The sequence below is a fragment of the Pipra filicauda genome, unplaced genomic scaffold (assembly GCF_003945595.2).
Source record: "Pipra filicauda isolate LSUMZ 115617 unplaced genomic scaffold, ASM394559v2 scaffold249_size1133689_pilon, whole genome shotgun sequence".
Taxonomy (NCBI): domain Eukaryota; kingdom Metazoa; phylum Chordata; class Aves; order Passeriformes; family Pipridae; genus Pipra; species Pipra filicauda.
This window is the reverse complement of record NW_024104364.1, coordinates 404,678-420,493: the sequence shown is the minus strand read 5'-3', so window position 1 is coordinate 420,493 and position 15,816 is coordinate 404,678. Positions and strand designations below refer to the sequence as shown.

The 15,816-nt window shown below is 54.2% G+C and overlaps 2 protein-coding genes across 5 annotated transcripts; one reads left to right on the top strand and one right to left on the bottom strand.

Moving 5' to 3' along the window:
* Nucleotides 1-832: 832 nt before the first annotated feature.
* Nucleotides 833-9,549, bottom strand: AP4B1 (adaptor related protein complex 4 subunit beta 1). 3 transcript variants are annotated; one of them, XM_027746229.2, is made up of 10 exons: nt 9,007-9,549; nt 8,693-8,917; nt 7,506-7,636; nt 6,501-6,648; nt 5,384-5,880; nt 4,623-4,706; nt 3,599-3,702; nt 3,238-3,445; nt 2,403-2,687; nt 833-2,174 (listed from the first exon to the last, which is right to left on the bottom strand). In XM_027746229.2, the coding sequence occupies exons 1-10, from the start codon at nt 9,117-9,119 to the stop codon at nt 1,747-1,749; spliced, it is 2,223 nt and encodes a 740-aa protein (XP_027602030.2). In that variant the 5' UTR covers nt 9,120-9,549; the 3' UTR covers nt 833-1,746. The 3 variants fall into 3 exon arrangements, with proteins under 3 accessions (XP_027602030.2, XP_039237869.1, XP_039237870.1); XM_039381935.1 differs by having other exon boundaries at nt 8,693-8,904; nt 9,007-9,135; XM_039381936.1 differs by having other exon boundaries at nt 8,693-8,865; nt 9,007-9,135.
* On the top strand, nt 9,541-12,304 carry DCLRE1B (DNA cross-link repair 1B). 2 transcript variants are annotated; one of them, XM_039381937.1, is made up of 3 exons: nt 9,541-9,992; nt 10,576-10,755; nt 10,926-12,304. In XM_039381937.1, exons 1-3 carry the CDS (start codon nt 9,749-9,751, stop codon nt 11,795-11,797), a joined length of 1,296 nt encoding a protein of 431 aa, XP_039237871.1. In that variant the 5' UTR covers nt 9,541-9,748; the 3' UTR covers nt 11,798-12,304. The 2 variants fall into 2 exon arrangements, with proteins under 2 accessions (XP_039237871.1, XP_039237872.1); XM_039381938.1 differs by adding an exon at nt 10,256-10,400 and having other exon boundaries at nt 9,748-9,992; nt 10,576-11,018.
* The last annotated feature ends 3,512 nt before the right edge of the window (nt 12,305-15,816 follow it).

Genomic DNA, 15,816 nt, shown 5'->3' with positions numbered 1-15,816 from the left:
GGGGCACGAGTGCCCCGGGTGTGCACTGTGCCACAAAGGTGGCCACACCTTGGAGACCACCCCGAGCACCCCATCATCCCAATTCCTTGAGCACCATGTCCAGCCATCACTGCCAGGGGGCCAGGGTGAGCACTGGGGGGCTGCACTTCACTGAAAAGGCTTTGAACTTGGAATATGCTGTGACTGGAAGAGTCTCTAAAACAGCATGGAAAATCCACAGTCCCCCTTTTAGCTCAGAATCATAAACAGGTTTTGCCTTGAGGGATCGGGAAAGTAGTTTCCAGGAGGAGCCAGGAGCCCTGATGGACATACAGCACACAGATCCCAGAGCACAGAATGGTTTGGGTGGGAAGGGACCTGTTCCTTCATCAAGAAAGGGGTCTGGATGAAAGGCTGGAAGCTCCAAGTCCCTTCCCAGAGGCCAGAGTTGGTCTAGTCACAGCATGGTAAATGATGGATTGCCAACAAGTTATCACCTAGTTTTTTGCTGAAAACTGCATAATTCCAATGCTCCAGTGCAGTTCTCCCTAAGGACAGGGACACAACATTGTGGGAACTGTTAACAGGAACTCTGCTACAGTTGACTTTGATCTCCCTTTGAGTTCACCCAGAGGTAGTTCACCCGTTACAGTAATTTGGCAAATGAGACTGAAATGAGTTATTGGCCAATTGCTCCTTAAAGCTTTGCTTCAAGGAAGTTCAGAGAGAAAAGCCCTGTTGGACACAGAGGCAGGAGCTGGACTGCAGTTCTGTGTGGATCCACAGCAGTGATCAGGTGACTCCATCCTGCACATCTGAGTTGAAGGAACAAATACTCCAGAAACCAGCCAAGAACAGTTCACATTTTTATTAGGAAAATCAGAAGTCTAAAACTTGCTGTTTAACAGTGAGAGCAGCGTCCCAGTGAACTGCATGGAAGGCATACTGTGATTTGAAGGTGCAATGCAGCCACAAAAGAAATTCACAATGACAAGAGATCTTACAGAACAGGGTTAAAGAAGCCTGTGCTCATTACACAGTACCACAAAGCCCTGTCAGAGTAACCTGTGCCTCACCTGTGTGCATCACCCTTGTGCCAAGGAGTCTCTTCAGTATGGCAACAGCACAGGGAGCTGAGGGGGAACTTCAGAGAGGGCAATTCGTGACCTCAGTAACACATTTCAGCTTCTTTCTATTGCAAGTGAAACATGTTGGTTCTAGTGAGCAGGATGTACCCTGTCTACCCATCTCTGACACAGCAGAGCTCTGTCCACCCCTAAGTGAAGCTCCCATCAAAATCCTTCTATCAGACAGAAAACTAAATCACATGTAAAGGGAGTCAAGAATAAAACACTCCTCTCTTCATTGCACTGTTCCTCTTAATGTGAGGTAAGTAGCAGAGTCCTGGTGCCTCTGAGCTGTTTTTTAAATGATTTATACTTCTCAGGAAAAAAACTCTCCAAAACACATTCCTGAATTCTGGTTCCATCACTGGCATTGGTGTCCTATGACGACCATCACTGATGAGTTGTGTGACTCACTCCAGAACCACCCTGTCCCTCTCCCAGCCCAGGGGGAGGGCAGACCCTTCACCAGCTCCAGCTGCAGCTCCCCCCACACCACACTGTGCTTCCTAGGCCCAGGAAAGGGCTGCCAACACTCCTGCAGTTTAAAAATACCACACCAGCATCAGGTATGGCAAATGAAGCCAGAGAAATCAACTTTTCCTGCGCCCTGAGCAGGCATCCTGCTGGGAGCAGGGACCAGTCAGGACCCCAGTCCAGCCACGGCCTCCAGGACTGTCCTCAAGGCCGAGATGAAGCTCTGCAGTGCCTCTGGCTTTGCCTCACTCTGCTTCACAGACACCTGCAGCTCTGAATCTGCCGCCTGGAGCAGGAGCTCTGTCAGGAACATGCAGCCTGTGTCATCCTGAGCACTCAGATAAGCTTTCCAGGGCTGGGCACCCGCTTTGCTCATGGCTATAGTCTGGATGTGGACAACATGAAGGGCTGTCTGTATGGTGTCTGGAGGGACAGGCCCACACCAGGGCAGGGAGAGGTGGCAGCTCGTGTCCAAGCTCAGCCAGGTCTTCTCAAACTGTTCTGCAGTCAAGGAAGCATCAGGAATCAGGCTCAGGCTGCCTGTGCTGGGCTGAACCTTGAGGACTTCTTTATTCCCCTCAGAAATCAGTGACTCTGAAAGGAAACCACAAACATGTGAGGTGCAGCTCACAGATCCACAAAGGCCAGGCTGGACAGGGCTTGGAGCAACCTGGGATAGTGGAAGGTGTCCCAGCCCATGGCAGGGGGTGGAATGAGATGAGCTTTATGGTCCCTTCCCACCCAAACCACTCTGTGTCTCCCTGACTCTGTGATCTACTGACAAGGGCAAAATGGATGCCAGAGGAAGGTGGGGCAGGTTACCTGTGTCTCTGCTCCTGGAGTCAGTACAAGGAGGACCAGAGCAGGAGGGCTCCACAGGCTGGTGAGCAGTGGCGAGTGCCCAGCGTTCTCTGCCATAAACTGGGATGAGAGTGTTAAACTCCCAAGCCCAAGCATTCACAGGTTGCTTGGTTTGGTTGCCCAGGAGCCCCAGAGAAGGGTCAGACTTGGGGCTACACAGGACCCGTTTCACTTCTTCCACCCCAGCCTGCAGAAGGCGATAGTAGAACAACCCTCGGTCTCGCACTGCCATGTCCATCTCCTCCTCTGGGGATCAGAGAGACAGAAATTATGGAGAATTCTTTCGCCCACATTTCCCCAGAGTACTAACCCTTGATTACTAAGAACAGATTTTCAGGGATACAGTGTAAGCCTGTCCATGGGCACAGTGGCAGGACAAGGGGGAATGGTTTTTAACTAACAGAGGGCAGGGTTAGGTGGGATATTGGGAAGGAATTCTTTACTCAGAGGGTGATGAGGCCCTGGCACAGGTTGCCCAGAGAAGCTGTGGCTGCCCCTGGATCCCTGGAAGTGTCCAAGGCCAGGTTGGACGGGGCTTGGAGCAACCTGGGCTAGTGGAAGGTGTCCCTGCCCGTGGCAGGGGGTGGAACTGGATGAGCTTTAAGGTCCCCTCCAACCCAAACCATTCTGGGATTTTATGCAGCCTAAGGCATAAAGCCACCTTACCCTGCCTGTCCTGGACAGTCTCCTCAGAGCCAGGATGCTGACACAGCATTCCTGCACTGGGAACAGGGCCAAACCAGGTCCTAAAACCCCTGTCCCACAGCCTCAGTGGAACAGAAGGCAGGGAACCCACCTATGCAGTAGTAGAGCAGCCTGCCCAGCATGTCCTGACACTCGGCGGGACGGGACAGGAACAGTCGCACCAGCGCTGTCAGGAGCTCCATCTTCACTGCTGGGAACGTCTCCGACTTCACACTCTCCACAAAGTCCTCCAAAACATAGGGAGCATTCGGGACCTTCTCCCCGTGCGTGCCCAGGAGCCAGATCAGTGCTTGCTTGCCCTGAAGGAACCACAGAAAACAACAGCAAAGGGGTGCTGTGTGCCAGAAAGACGGTGCTGGTGTGAAATAAAGAGATTGAGAGAACACGGCTGAAGATTTCTGATTTTTACCAAACAGTTACTGTTCACTCATCCTCAAGCACTGGCACCTCACCTCGCTGTCCTGGATGGTGTCCTCACAGCCAGGCAGTGCCTGGCACACGGCATCCGTGCACTGGGGACACAGCCAAGCCAGGTCCCGGAAAGCCCGGACCACCGCTGCAAGGAAAGCAAGTTATCAGCATCCCCAAGAGTCACAAAAAACCACCAGAGGGGAAAAAAAAATCAATCCAACCCCCCCTGTTCAAGAGATTCTGCAAATCTTAGCCAGGAAGGTCAGTGCCCTGCTTGTGACTATGATTTGAGACACCCTCCTTCCAAGTCCCATGACACTGCGTTTGTCAGAGCAAAGCTGCATCGAGTCTAAAATAAAGCACTGAGGCTTCAGATTGTTCCTCTGGCTGCTGGAAAGCAATCTCTCTTCTGGACACTGCCAGCCTTTAAAAGGGCACTGACTCACGACGCTTCAGACACACGAGGTTGGAATGACAAATTAAAACTAACCCCAATGCAAAACGAGTCTCGTGAACTTTAGGTCGTAAATTTTAAAGGTTCTGCTGCCCACTCAGAAACACCAGCAGCTCCCGAGATCGAATTCAACAGCTGAGGGCAAGTGCGTGGTTTTTAAACTGAGAGCAGAGCAGTTAAAAGAGAACAGCAGGAGCAGCAGTGATGTGAAGGTAGATCTGAGGGCAGCAGAAGAAAAAAAGAAGCCTGGGTACAATTGAATCAGACTATTATATGAGGAACAGAAATCACAGAGATTTAAAAGATCTATTAATCATCTTGGCCCTCAAATAGACACTAAAATGTCTCTGCTGAGTCACTCACTCCCTAATTCAGCAGGTGGCAGGCAGAAAGGACCGAGAACACAGCTACAACCATCTCCTCCTTCCCCACAAAGAGCAGTTCCTATGGAAGGAACACAGTACCCCTAAACCCACCAGGAAAACTTCCACATGAAGGTGCTAATAAATGAAAAGCCAAATGCCTTCAAAAGCCTTGATTTTGGGATCACAAGCCCCAGCAAGGCCACTTCCTGAAGGCACAAGCCAGGTAAGCAGCCTGCAGATGGTTACCTGAAGTGATGTGCTCCTGCTGAAGGCCCAGGAGCTCTGTCAGAATCCCCACACACTGCTCTGTGTAAGTCCTGGCAATATTGCCTGCAAGGATGCCAAAAAGACATAAAAGTCAACCTTTTATCAGAATGAAATAGGAACCATGAGCCCAACTATTCATCACAAACCCATTTTAAAGAAACAGTCTCTCTCTTTTCCTTTCTGACTACCACTTATGAAAGTGCGGTCGAATGAGCTTGTTCTCCACACAAGGGACATGTTCCTTTTTTTTGAGGCCATGCCTCAGAAGATTTCTGAGCTTTCCTTAAATGTAATACACTAAGAAAAGCACTTTAGCATCCCCAGCTTCACCCTTATGAATACTGTAAAAACTCACCTATTTTAAAGCTTACAAAAACAAAACCAAAGCACCCCAAATCCCCTTAACTCTGCCCCCATCACAACTCACAGAATAAACAGATATTGGAGCTCCTCCACCCACTACAAAGCTTCACTGAATGCTATAAGGCTGATTAACAAGATGAAATGATGCAATTTCTTTAAAGCATCTCATCAGAGAATGGGATTCAAGGACTTTATGAATGCCAAGGCTTCCAAAAGAACCAGCCCAGTCACGGTTTAGAAACACAGTGACACAAAACACTGCTGGGGAGGTTGGTCTCTGTACTGCTGCAGCACAGATCAGTGATCTGGTGTTTGCCCAGACACAGTTCAGCAGAGAACAGCCCACCTGGAAGGTCCAGGCAAGGCACAGCTCTCACCTATGGCAAAGATCGCCCCTTGGGCGAGCTCCACCGACACGTCAGTGCAGTAACCCTTCAGCTCCTCCAGCACCTGCTGCACGTTCTCATCGTTCACCAGCTCACACAACACCTCCATCTTCTGGCATTTGATGTAGTGGGGCTCTGAGTACGAACAGAAGAACTTTTTGTAGTGGCTGCTGAAGTGGCCGGGCAGGCTCCCCAGGATCTGGCGCACGTGGCACAGCGCGGTGAAGCAGAGCTCCCTGCTCTCCGAGGTGCAGGCAGACAGCAGCGGGCCCTTCACCCGCACCAGAACATCTGCCTGCACATCTGGGTACTCCCTGGCCAGCACCAGGAACAGCTTGGTGGCTGCCATCACCACGCTGGGGCTGCTGCTTTTGAGGTAACCATCCAGCAGGTTGAGGATGTCGAAGAGTTCCTCCTCGCTGCGGGGTTTGTAGCGCAGCAGGAAGGTGAGCACCTCGCTCTGCCCCCACTGATCCAGGTCAGGCATCCTGCCAGGACAACAAACACAGTGTGCAGGAGTCAGGGAGTGCATGAGGATCTGGGCTGTGCAGAGCAGAGGCCTCAGTCTCTGAGTTTCTTATGGTCTCTGTTCCAAACCGAGGGGGTAGCACACTTTTATCTCAAGAGAATTGCCCAGTCATTAACTCAGGATCAGTCATGTGCATTCTTACTGGTGTTTAGGCCAGACAGCAACACTGACAAGAACCCTGGGCAGAGCAACACCCCTCTTTTCCCAGCTCATGCAGAATTATCTGCAGATAAGTTCATTTCTTCAAGCAAAGGATAAGTTATATATTTTTCAATGCATCTAGAGAGACATACTAAAAACATACCTATTTACGAATATATCGTGTGTACTATCACTAAAAAATTAATCACATTAACCTATAATTCCAAAATAAACCAGCAGCTGAAGCAAAGACTCCCTGGAAAAGCAGGGCATTCCAGATAACTCTTAAGACTTTAGCCTAAAAGTCATTCAGTTTATCTTAGGATGGGCACCTCCATCTTTGGGTGCCTGACTAGAGTCCCTTCAAGTCCTCTGCATAGAAAACACAAGAACAAGAATGAAGGTTCCAGCACCTCCTTAGTATCAAAGACAACAAACCTGTTGAGGAGATGATGGGCAATTGGTTTGTTGATGACAACTCCTCCCTCCTTCTTCAAGATCTCTTCCAAGGCCCTCAGACAGTTCACGACCACAATAGGATCCTGGTCACGAAGCAAACTGTAGAGCTCATTCACCAGTGCACCATCTGCAAAGGAGCAGAGGTCCTGCTATCAAATTCTGCTGGCACACTGCAGTTTAATCACTGCCTATGAGTATTTGCCACAAAAAGAAGATATGGCTTGAACTGGGAGAAGGAGCCACCAAAACTTCCAGCTCTACAGTAACAACTGCCCTTGGCACAGCTTTTCCCTGAATATTTGTGGGGGTGAGAATGGCCCCTGGCTGATCAGAGATTTCAGGGATGGCTGTGTGCTGTGGGAGGCCCTGGAAGAGTAGGGAGGGAAGGGGCACTGCATTGTTAACAGTCTGATACACATGGACCTGGAATGGTTTGGGTTGGGAGGGAACTTAAAGCTCATCTCATTCCACCCCCTGCCATGGGCAGGGACACCTTCCACTAGCCCAGGTTGCTCCAAGCCCCCATCCAACCTGGCCTTGGACACTTCCAGGGATGGGGCAGCCACAGCTTCTCTAGGCAACCTGTGCCAGGGCCTCCCCACCCTCACAGGGAGGAATTCCTTCCCAATATCCCATCTAACCCTGCCCTTGTCAATGGGAAGACATTCCTTCTTGTCCTGTCTCTCCATCCCTTGTCCAAAGTCCATCTCCAGCTCTCTTGAAGCCCCTTTAGGCACTGGAAGGGGCTCTAAGGTCTTCCTGGAGCCTTCTCTTCTCCAGGTGAGCACCCCCAGCTCTCCCAGCCTTTAATTCTCCTCCACTTCCCCCTCTCTCTGCCCTGCAGCCACAACAACCCAGAGGCAGCACAGCGAGTCCAGCACAGCCATGAAGAGTATTGCTCTCAGTGTGTCCCCAGCCCCAGGACAACCACCCTGAGCAACCACCCCCCTCAGCCCAGGAGCACAGCCCCTCAGAGCCCCTTACCCACTTCGCAGTCCCCCTGTAGCTTCACCATCTTGGCACAGCCCAGCACGGCCGCTCTGCGCACGTAGGACGCCTTGTCCCGCAGCCCGTTCACGAGGGGCTGCTGCAGGTACTCCTGGATCCCGGGCATCCTGAGGGAGGGCAGGTCAGGGGGTACCAGAGCCTGAACAACCCCAACCCTCCCAGCCTTTAATTCCCCTCCACTTCCCCCTCTCTCTGCCCTGCAGCCACGACAATCCAGAGGCAGCACAGCGAGCCCAGCACAGCCCTAAGGCCTGAATGTGCTCTCAGCACCTGCGACACCCAGGACTACCACCTCGAGCCCAAGACCACCACCCCAGCCCCAGGACTACCCCCAGCTCCAGGACCACCACCTTGAGCCCATGACCACCACCTCGAGCCCAAGAGCACCACCCCCAACCTAGGACCACCACCCCAGCCTATGACCATCACTCCCAGCCCCACACCTCAAGCCCCAGGACACCTCCCTCCCAACCCCACACCTCAAGTCCCAGGACCACCACCCCCAGTCCCATGACCACCATCCCCCAGCCCAGGACCACCAGCCCCAGTCCCAGGACCACCTGCCCCAGTCCCAGGACCACCTCCAGCCCATGACAACCACCCCAGACCATGACCACTACCCCCAGCCTCACAGCCACCACCTCGAGCCCAGGACCATCATCTCCAGCCCACGACCACCACCTCCAGCCCAGGATCACCAGCCCAGCACCACCATCCCAGTCCGGGACCAGCACCCCAGCCCACAACCACCATCCCCAGCCCCAGGACCACCATCCCCAGACCATGACCACCACCCTGAGCCCTAGAACCACCACCCCAGTCCAGAAACACCACCCTCAGTCCCATGACCACCCCAGCCCCAGGACCACCACCCCTAGCCCCACAGCCACAATCCCCAGCCCCAGGACCACTACCCTCAGTCCATGACCACCACCCCTCGTCCAGGACCACCACCCTCAGTCCCATGACCATCCCAGCCCCAGGACCACCACCCCAGCCCAGGACAAACACTCTCAGTCCCATGACCATCCCAGCCCCAGGACCACCACTCCAGCCCCAGGACCACCACCCTCAGTCCCATGACCATCCCAGCCCCAGGACCACCACCCTCAGTCCCATGACCATCCCAGCCCAGGACCACCACCCCGCTCGCCCCGCCGCACCTGAGGCCGCACATGGTTCGCAGGGCGAGCCCCCGCACGGCCGGGCTCGGGTGGGCGCAGTCCTTGCGCAGGGAGTTGACGGCGAGCAGCGCCAGCTGCGGCTGCCGCGGGGCCTGTGCCCGCACGTACAGCGACACGAGCTTCTTCTGCACCACGTCCGGCACCGCGCCCGCCTTCACCATCTCCGGGAACACCCCCGACACGTCGGCGCCCTGCGCCATCAGCCTGCGGGGACACGCGGGTCGGGCCGGGCCGGGTGCGGGTGCCCCGGGTGCGGGTGCCCCGGGTGCGGGTGCCCCCAGCCCCCGCCGTACCGGATGACCCGCAGGACGGCGGCGCGGTACCGCACCGGGTCCGCCTGCACGTGCGGGTTGGACAGGGCCCGGCGGAGCTCCCGCAGCGCCTCCTCGCCGCCCAGGTACGGCATGGCCCCGGCACGGCCCGGCCCCGGGCTACGGCCAGCCCCGGTATGGTCCCGGGCCTAGGTCCCGGGTCCGATCCCAGTCCCAGTCCTAGTCCCAGTCCCAGTTACAGGTCCCGATCCTAGTCCTGGTCGCAGACCCACTCCCAAGTCCCGGTCCCGATCGCAGTCTCAGTCTCAGGTCCTAGTCCCGGTCCCAATTCCAGTCCTAGTCCCAGGCCCAGGTCCTAGTCCCGGTCCCAATTCCAGTCCTAGTCCCAGGCCCAGGTCCCGGTCCCAGTCCTAGTCTCACGCCCAGGTCCCGGAACCCATCCCGGTCCCGATCCCAGTGCCAGGTCCGGATCCTGGTCCAGGTGCCGGTCCCGATGCCAGTCCTAGTCTCAGTCCCAGGTCCCGGTCCCGGTCCCGGTCCCAATCCCAATCCCAATCCCAATCCCAATCCCAGTCCTAGTCCTAGTCCTAGTCCGGGTCCCAGGTCCCGGTCCTGGTCTCAATCCCAGTCTCAGTCCCAGGTCCCGATACCAATCCCAATCCCAATCCCGGTCCCGGTTCTGGACCCCGGCCCCGCCCACGTGACCCCTGCCCACGTGACCCCGCCCCTGACGCTCGGCCCGGCCCCCCCGCGCCTCGCGCGCATGCGCGGCGCTTCCCGCCAAATTCGCTGTGAGGGGGCGCGGGGTCCCGCCCGCCATGAGCGGGACGGTGCTGGCCGGGACCCCCATCGCCGTGGACTTCTGGAGCCTGCGCAGGGCGGCCGGCGCCCGCCTCTTCTTCCTGTCCCACATGCACGCGGACCACACGGTGGGGCTGTCCAGCACCTGGAGCCGCCCGCTGTACTGCTCCCCGATCACCGCCCGCCTCCTGCACAGCCGCCTACGGGTAGGTATGGCCTGGCCTGACCCTCATCACCTGGGCACCCCCATCGCTCCACCTGCCCGGCCCTGCCTTCAACACCTGGGCATCCCCACCTCTCCACCTGTCTGGCCCCACCCTACTCACCTGGGCACCTCCATCGCCCACCTGTCCCACCCAGCCCTCATCACCCAGGTACCCCTATTTCTCCACCTGTCCTGTCCTGCCCTGCCCTGCCCTGCCCAACCCAACCCTCATCCCCTACCCTGCCCTCCACCTCGTCCCTGTAGGTGCCAACCTGCTGGATCCGGCCGCTGGAGGTGGGGCAGAGCCACGTGCTGGACGAGGTGACAGTGACGCTGCTCGACTCCAACCACTGCCCCGGCTCTGTCATGTTCCTCTTCGAGGGCACCTTCGGCACCATCCTCTACACAGGTACAGGGCGGGGTCCCACCGTCACAGAATCCCAGGATGGAAGGGACCACAGTGGGTCATCTGGTCGTCCCACAGCACGTGGCGCAGAACTGTGACCAGACAGCTCTGAGATGTCTCTACTGAGGGAGACTCCACACCCTCTCTGGGCAAATGCTGACAACCTTGTCCCTTGCAGGAGATTTCCGCTACACGAGCTCCATGCAGGGGGAGCCGCTGCTGAGGGGCCGCCGCATCGACCGGCTGTACCTGGACAACACGCACTGCCACCCGCGGCGGGCGCTGCCCTCGCGCCAGCTGGCCACGCGCCAGGCCGCCCGCCTCATCCGCGCCCACCCGCACCACCACGTCGTCATCGGTGAGTGCCAGCCCCTCATCCCGCCAGCTTTAAAGATTTAAGTAACTCACACTAACTGGAGCCACCTGCTTACCGCCTCCGGAGGTGGTTTGGTGGTCACAAGCTGGCAGCACCCCCGGGCAGGGCTCCTGTTCCTCTCCACCCTGTCCCACACCCGGCTCCCCTGGCAGGTGTGTACACCCTGGGCAAGGAGGCGCTGCTGGTGGACCTGGCCGTGGAGTTCAGCACCTGGGTGGTGGTGAGTCCCTGGCGCCTGGAGCAGATGCGGCTGCTGGAGCTGCCGGATGTGTTCACCGCCGAGGAGGGGGCCGGGTGGATCCGCGCCGTGGATGTCGCCGAGATCCGCTGGGATACCCTGGTCACCTGGAACACGCTGCACCCCACCATTGCCATCCTCCCCACGGGCAGGCCTGTGAAAGTCACCCACCCCAAGATCCACCCCATCCCGTACTCGGATCACTCGTCCTTTTCGGAGCTGTGCGAGTTTGTGAAGTGGCTGAAACCTTGCTCGATCATTCCCATTGTGAAGGGCAGCATGTGCCAGGTTTACTTTCAGGAATACCTGAGCTCTGCCCCCCAGGTACTTCCTGACTTCCAAGTCCCAAAGCCTTTGCCAGAGTCTGTGCAGCAGCAAAGCCAAAGGAGGGGGCAGGACCCCACGTGTCTCTGGAAAAGAGCTGCACGGCATTCTGCACCCCAGGGGGTTGTTTTTGAGTCCCCAGAGAAATACACTGAGAAACCTGAAGCATTTACAGGTGCTGAGATTCCTCAGCAGCGCCACTGTGAGCCAGCTTTCTGCTCAAAAGAAGGTTGCACTTGTCACAGGGATGAGGAAAAAGGGAAGGAAAAGCTGAGTGGGGAAGAGCTGGGAGCAGCAGGAGCAGCCACTGCTGTTAGCCAGGCACCTGTTTCCAAGGAGCACTTTACAGCTGGATTTGCAGAGCAGTATTTACTCACTCCCTTAAATGTCTTAAAGCGGAATTCCTCATGGACGTTTGACAAGCTGGTACAAGACTTTTTTAGGAGGGGAGAAGTGCCCTGAAAAATTGTGTGGCACTTGCTGGTGCCAGTAGCAGTGATTCATCCTGCTCTCCGTACTCAGGTTTCCTATCAGGAGAGAGGAGCTCAGCTGTGGGGCTCTACTTTCTTTAACTCTTAATAGAGGACAAGAGGAAACTAGGACAAGTTTTTAAACATTACGTTTTTAAAATTTATTTATTTTTTTAGTCTTTCTGCATCTGCTGAGTCTCCAGTACAGGGGGCAGTGCAGTCCCACTGCCTGTGTGCCTCGTGTCCACCTTTTGCAGTGACTCACCTGTCCCCTGTGACAAAAGATTCAAGCAGCACTGCAGTGGGTGTGAGCTGCCTTCAGCTGATGTTATTAATGTTTGGAATGTGATGAAAGAAGCAAGGAGGGGGAATCTGAGAGCCCCAAGGACTCTTCTTTCTGCATGTCTGTGATGCTTCACTGACTGTGAATGGTTCATTCCAAGGTGCATTTCGAATGTTTTGTATTAAGATACACTTTTTAAAATGCTGCTTAAATCTAGAAAATGACGTGCCTCTAAGTTTTAATAAGCTGTTTTCTATCTGTTAATCTACTAATACTTCCAGCTTTTGCATCCAGCCAGCCAACTGCAGCTGGCTGTAGTTCTGCTCTCCTGAAAGCACCATCCCAATGTTTATTGTCAGTGCTTTTTGAGGTTTCTGGCTGAGAAAAACAGGAATTGTCTGGGCTCCTGAGCTGTAGAGTGGGTCACTATATCCTCTGCAGTTTCTGGACTCTGCACATCTGAATTCTGCTTGACTGCAAAGCACTTCTGATAACTGCCAGCATTCTGCCTTCCCATCCACTGCCTGCTCTTGTCACACAGTGGCAAATAGAATGGAAGATAGTGAAACATCTGCTTAGTGGTGTGAAGTGATCAGTCTTAGCAGCATTGTTTGGAAAGAAGACTAAACAGCAAAACTGGCTTTTAGAGGTCAGGCACTTTCCCACTCCAGATAAACTGCAGAGCCAGGCCTGGCACTTGGGAAGTGTCACTGGTGTATAAGTCATTAGGTACCCACTGCAGAGCCTGGAACACTGGAGTTGTCTGTGACAAACTGCGCTGCCAACATTGCAAATTGGCTCCTTGTATGGTCAGGGCAGCAACACTGGCGTGGAAATGGTCACTGGGCACTTTCCTGGAGCAACACACCAGCTGGTTCCTCAGCTCTCTCCAGCCTCCTTTTGTTACTTTCAAGGCAAAATGTTTCACGTGATCATGAGGAGGATCAGAGCCTTCTGAACGTGGTGTCCTGGGAGGTCTGTCCAAGACCAGGGAGCCAGATGGATTGAATTCCCTGAACTGAGCCAGAAAAGGAAGCCTTTGCCCTTGGAGCCAAGCCAGGGCTTGTGAAAAGCAAAGGTGGCTGTAGATGCCCCCGTCACACCTGTCACAAACAGGGCTGTCAGGAGCAGTGAGGGTGTCGACAGCCAGAGTGGATATGTTTGGAAAGTTGTTTGGCAAACATGAATCCTGGCTCCCAACCCTGCGCCTTCCCAGGCACGGCAGCCTTTATCCCTGTTACATAAGGAGTGCCTGTCCCTGGGCCTGCTGTGGCTCTGCCTTCCCTTCCCAAGGGAAGTGACACAGCAGTGTCCTACTCCTTCACAGGGGCAGCAAGGGCAGCTCGAGCTTCCTGCTGTGGCCTGCGTGTCCTGCTTTTCTTGGAGGTTTCTGTATGGATTATTTGCTAATCCAAACTCAGCTGCAGAGCTCTGTCAGGCGAGTGTGAGTGGAGACACCTGCACCTTTTGTAACGTGGAGATGACAGTGCTGTGCTTGTAGTGTGCTGTCTGCTGCTGCTGCCTGGGAGATGCAGGCTGTTATTTAAATGTTGTTGAAATTTAAGTGACTCATTTGACAGGCAGGGGAGTGAAGCTGCTGCCTTCGCTCCCAGATTTCAGGTCCTGCTCCTTGCAGCCTCTCCAGTGCTCAGGAGGAATGCTCACCTTCTGAGTCACTGCTCCATGAGGGCATGTTGCAAATGACCTGGGAGATCTGATGCATTTCACTGCTGATGCTTTGTGGCATCCAGCCTTTCCTCTTTTATTCTTATCAACTATTTATTCAAGTAAACGAAGTGGAGGACCTCCTGGTCAGCCCCCGGGCAAAAAGGAGTTGTAAATGGTAATTCTTCACAGAGGTAACTCTGATCTTTAATCCCTCAAAAATTAATGAAAACTGCAGAGCCTTCAGAAGCTGGGGATCTGCACCCCATTTCTGCACACTTAGTTAAAGCTGCAGAAGAAATGCTGGTGTCTTGCTAGAGCTAAAAAGGTAGTTTCTGCCACTTGAGAAGGAAATTATCCAAATCATGCAGAGCCAAGGAAACCTAAAATCTCTCTGTGGCTTTAAAAGGACAGAAGCAGGAGAGACTTGACCAACAGTCAAGTGTTGGAGATCCTTGCCTCAGCACAGCAGGTGCACGAGGCATTTGAGTGCCATGCTTTTCTTTCTCTCTTAGGCATTAAAATACTACTGTGTGTTATTCTAAAATCCTGAAAACGTGGCCTTGTGGGGAAAACTGGAGTTGCTGAGTGCAAGGTTTCTGAGCATCCTTCAGCTTCCCCTGAAGTCAGATGTGTAGATGGGTTTAGCTGTGGACCTGCCAGTGCTGGGTTGGACTGCATTTTCCAACCTAAAGGATTCCATGCAGTCTCCTGACAGTAAATGTCTGGCCTCTTACAGGCCTTGTCCTCCCTCACTCTTGCCTCCAAATTTTCCCTCTTTTCCTGCCCCCAGCCTGGCTCACAGGGCAGTGTTGGGGGATCTGGAGCATCGTGTCCCCCAGGGCCTGAACCTGCTGCTCCCAGCTCAGCTGCAGCACTGCTGCCACAGGTGTGTTTGCTCACAACAGCGACAGTGAGAAGCTGTAGCCAAGTATTTGCTTCACTGTGGGGTGTCTGAGGGCCACATGCTGGGAAACTTGCAGTTATCCTGACAGGAAAAGAAAGCGCTCAGAGCAAAGTCCTCCCAAATCTACACACACAGAGCATGCTTGAGCTGCTTATCTCTGTCCTACAGTTGGGAACCAAGCCCCAGTGGGGTGAAACAGCTCAGCCAAGGCCTTGCAGAGGAGTAAGGAACGAGCTGAGTTCCCTCTGGCAAGTTTTCAGTGCTGTTTTACCGAGCTGTGATCAAATGCTGGCATGTTTTGAGGGCAGGCTCATGGTTCCGGAGCAGGGCTGTCTGCTGAGCTCCCTCCAGAGCTGCCTGAGGAGGGACAATCACTGCACCATGGAGCAGTTCAGTTGGCTCTGACTGGAAAGCATGAAGGGCTAGAGAGGAGAAATTTGCTCTTTAGGATGCTGTCAAGAGACTGAGGTAAAACTTGCCTGGCTCGTGCACTCTGTGGCAAACAAGTGTAATGTCACTTTGCAGGGAACATCTCAGAGCACTTCTCTGTCTGGTTTCTAACTCTGCTTCCCCTAATACAAGGCTAAAGCACTTCCAACAACTTCTCTCTCCCCTGCTGCAGAGCTGCTGTCTCTTCCTGCAGCACAGGGGCTTGTTTTCTAGATTAAAAAAAAAATAAAAGTGCAATGATGAAATCTTTCCTTCACCAGAAAATTAATGAGTTTACATAATTTCCTCTATGGTGTGTTGAGCTCTACTGGAGCTCAAGCCTAAAATCTTTGTGTTTTTTTTAATTGAGTCCTCTGAAAGGTAGTAGAACATGTTGAAAAGGTAGAATCAGCTTGATAATTATATGATATGCTGCTTCAAGTTGTTATGCTGCTGCTCATGTAAACAGGAAGCTGTGAGAATTTCTGAAATTTTGATAGAATCCCAGAGTGGTTTGGGTTGGAAGGCACCTTTAAAGTTCACCCCATTCCACCCCCTGCCATGGGCAGGGACACCTTCCACTAGCCCAGGTTGCTCCAAGCCCTGTCCAACCTGGCCTTGGACACTTCCAGGGATGGGGCAGCCACAGCTTCTCTGGGCAACCTGTGCCAGGGCCTCCCCACCCTCCCAGGGAAGAATTCCTTCCCAATATCCCGTCTAAACCTAC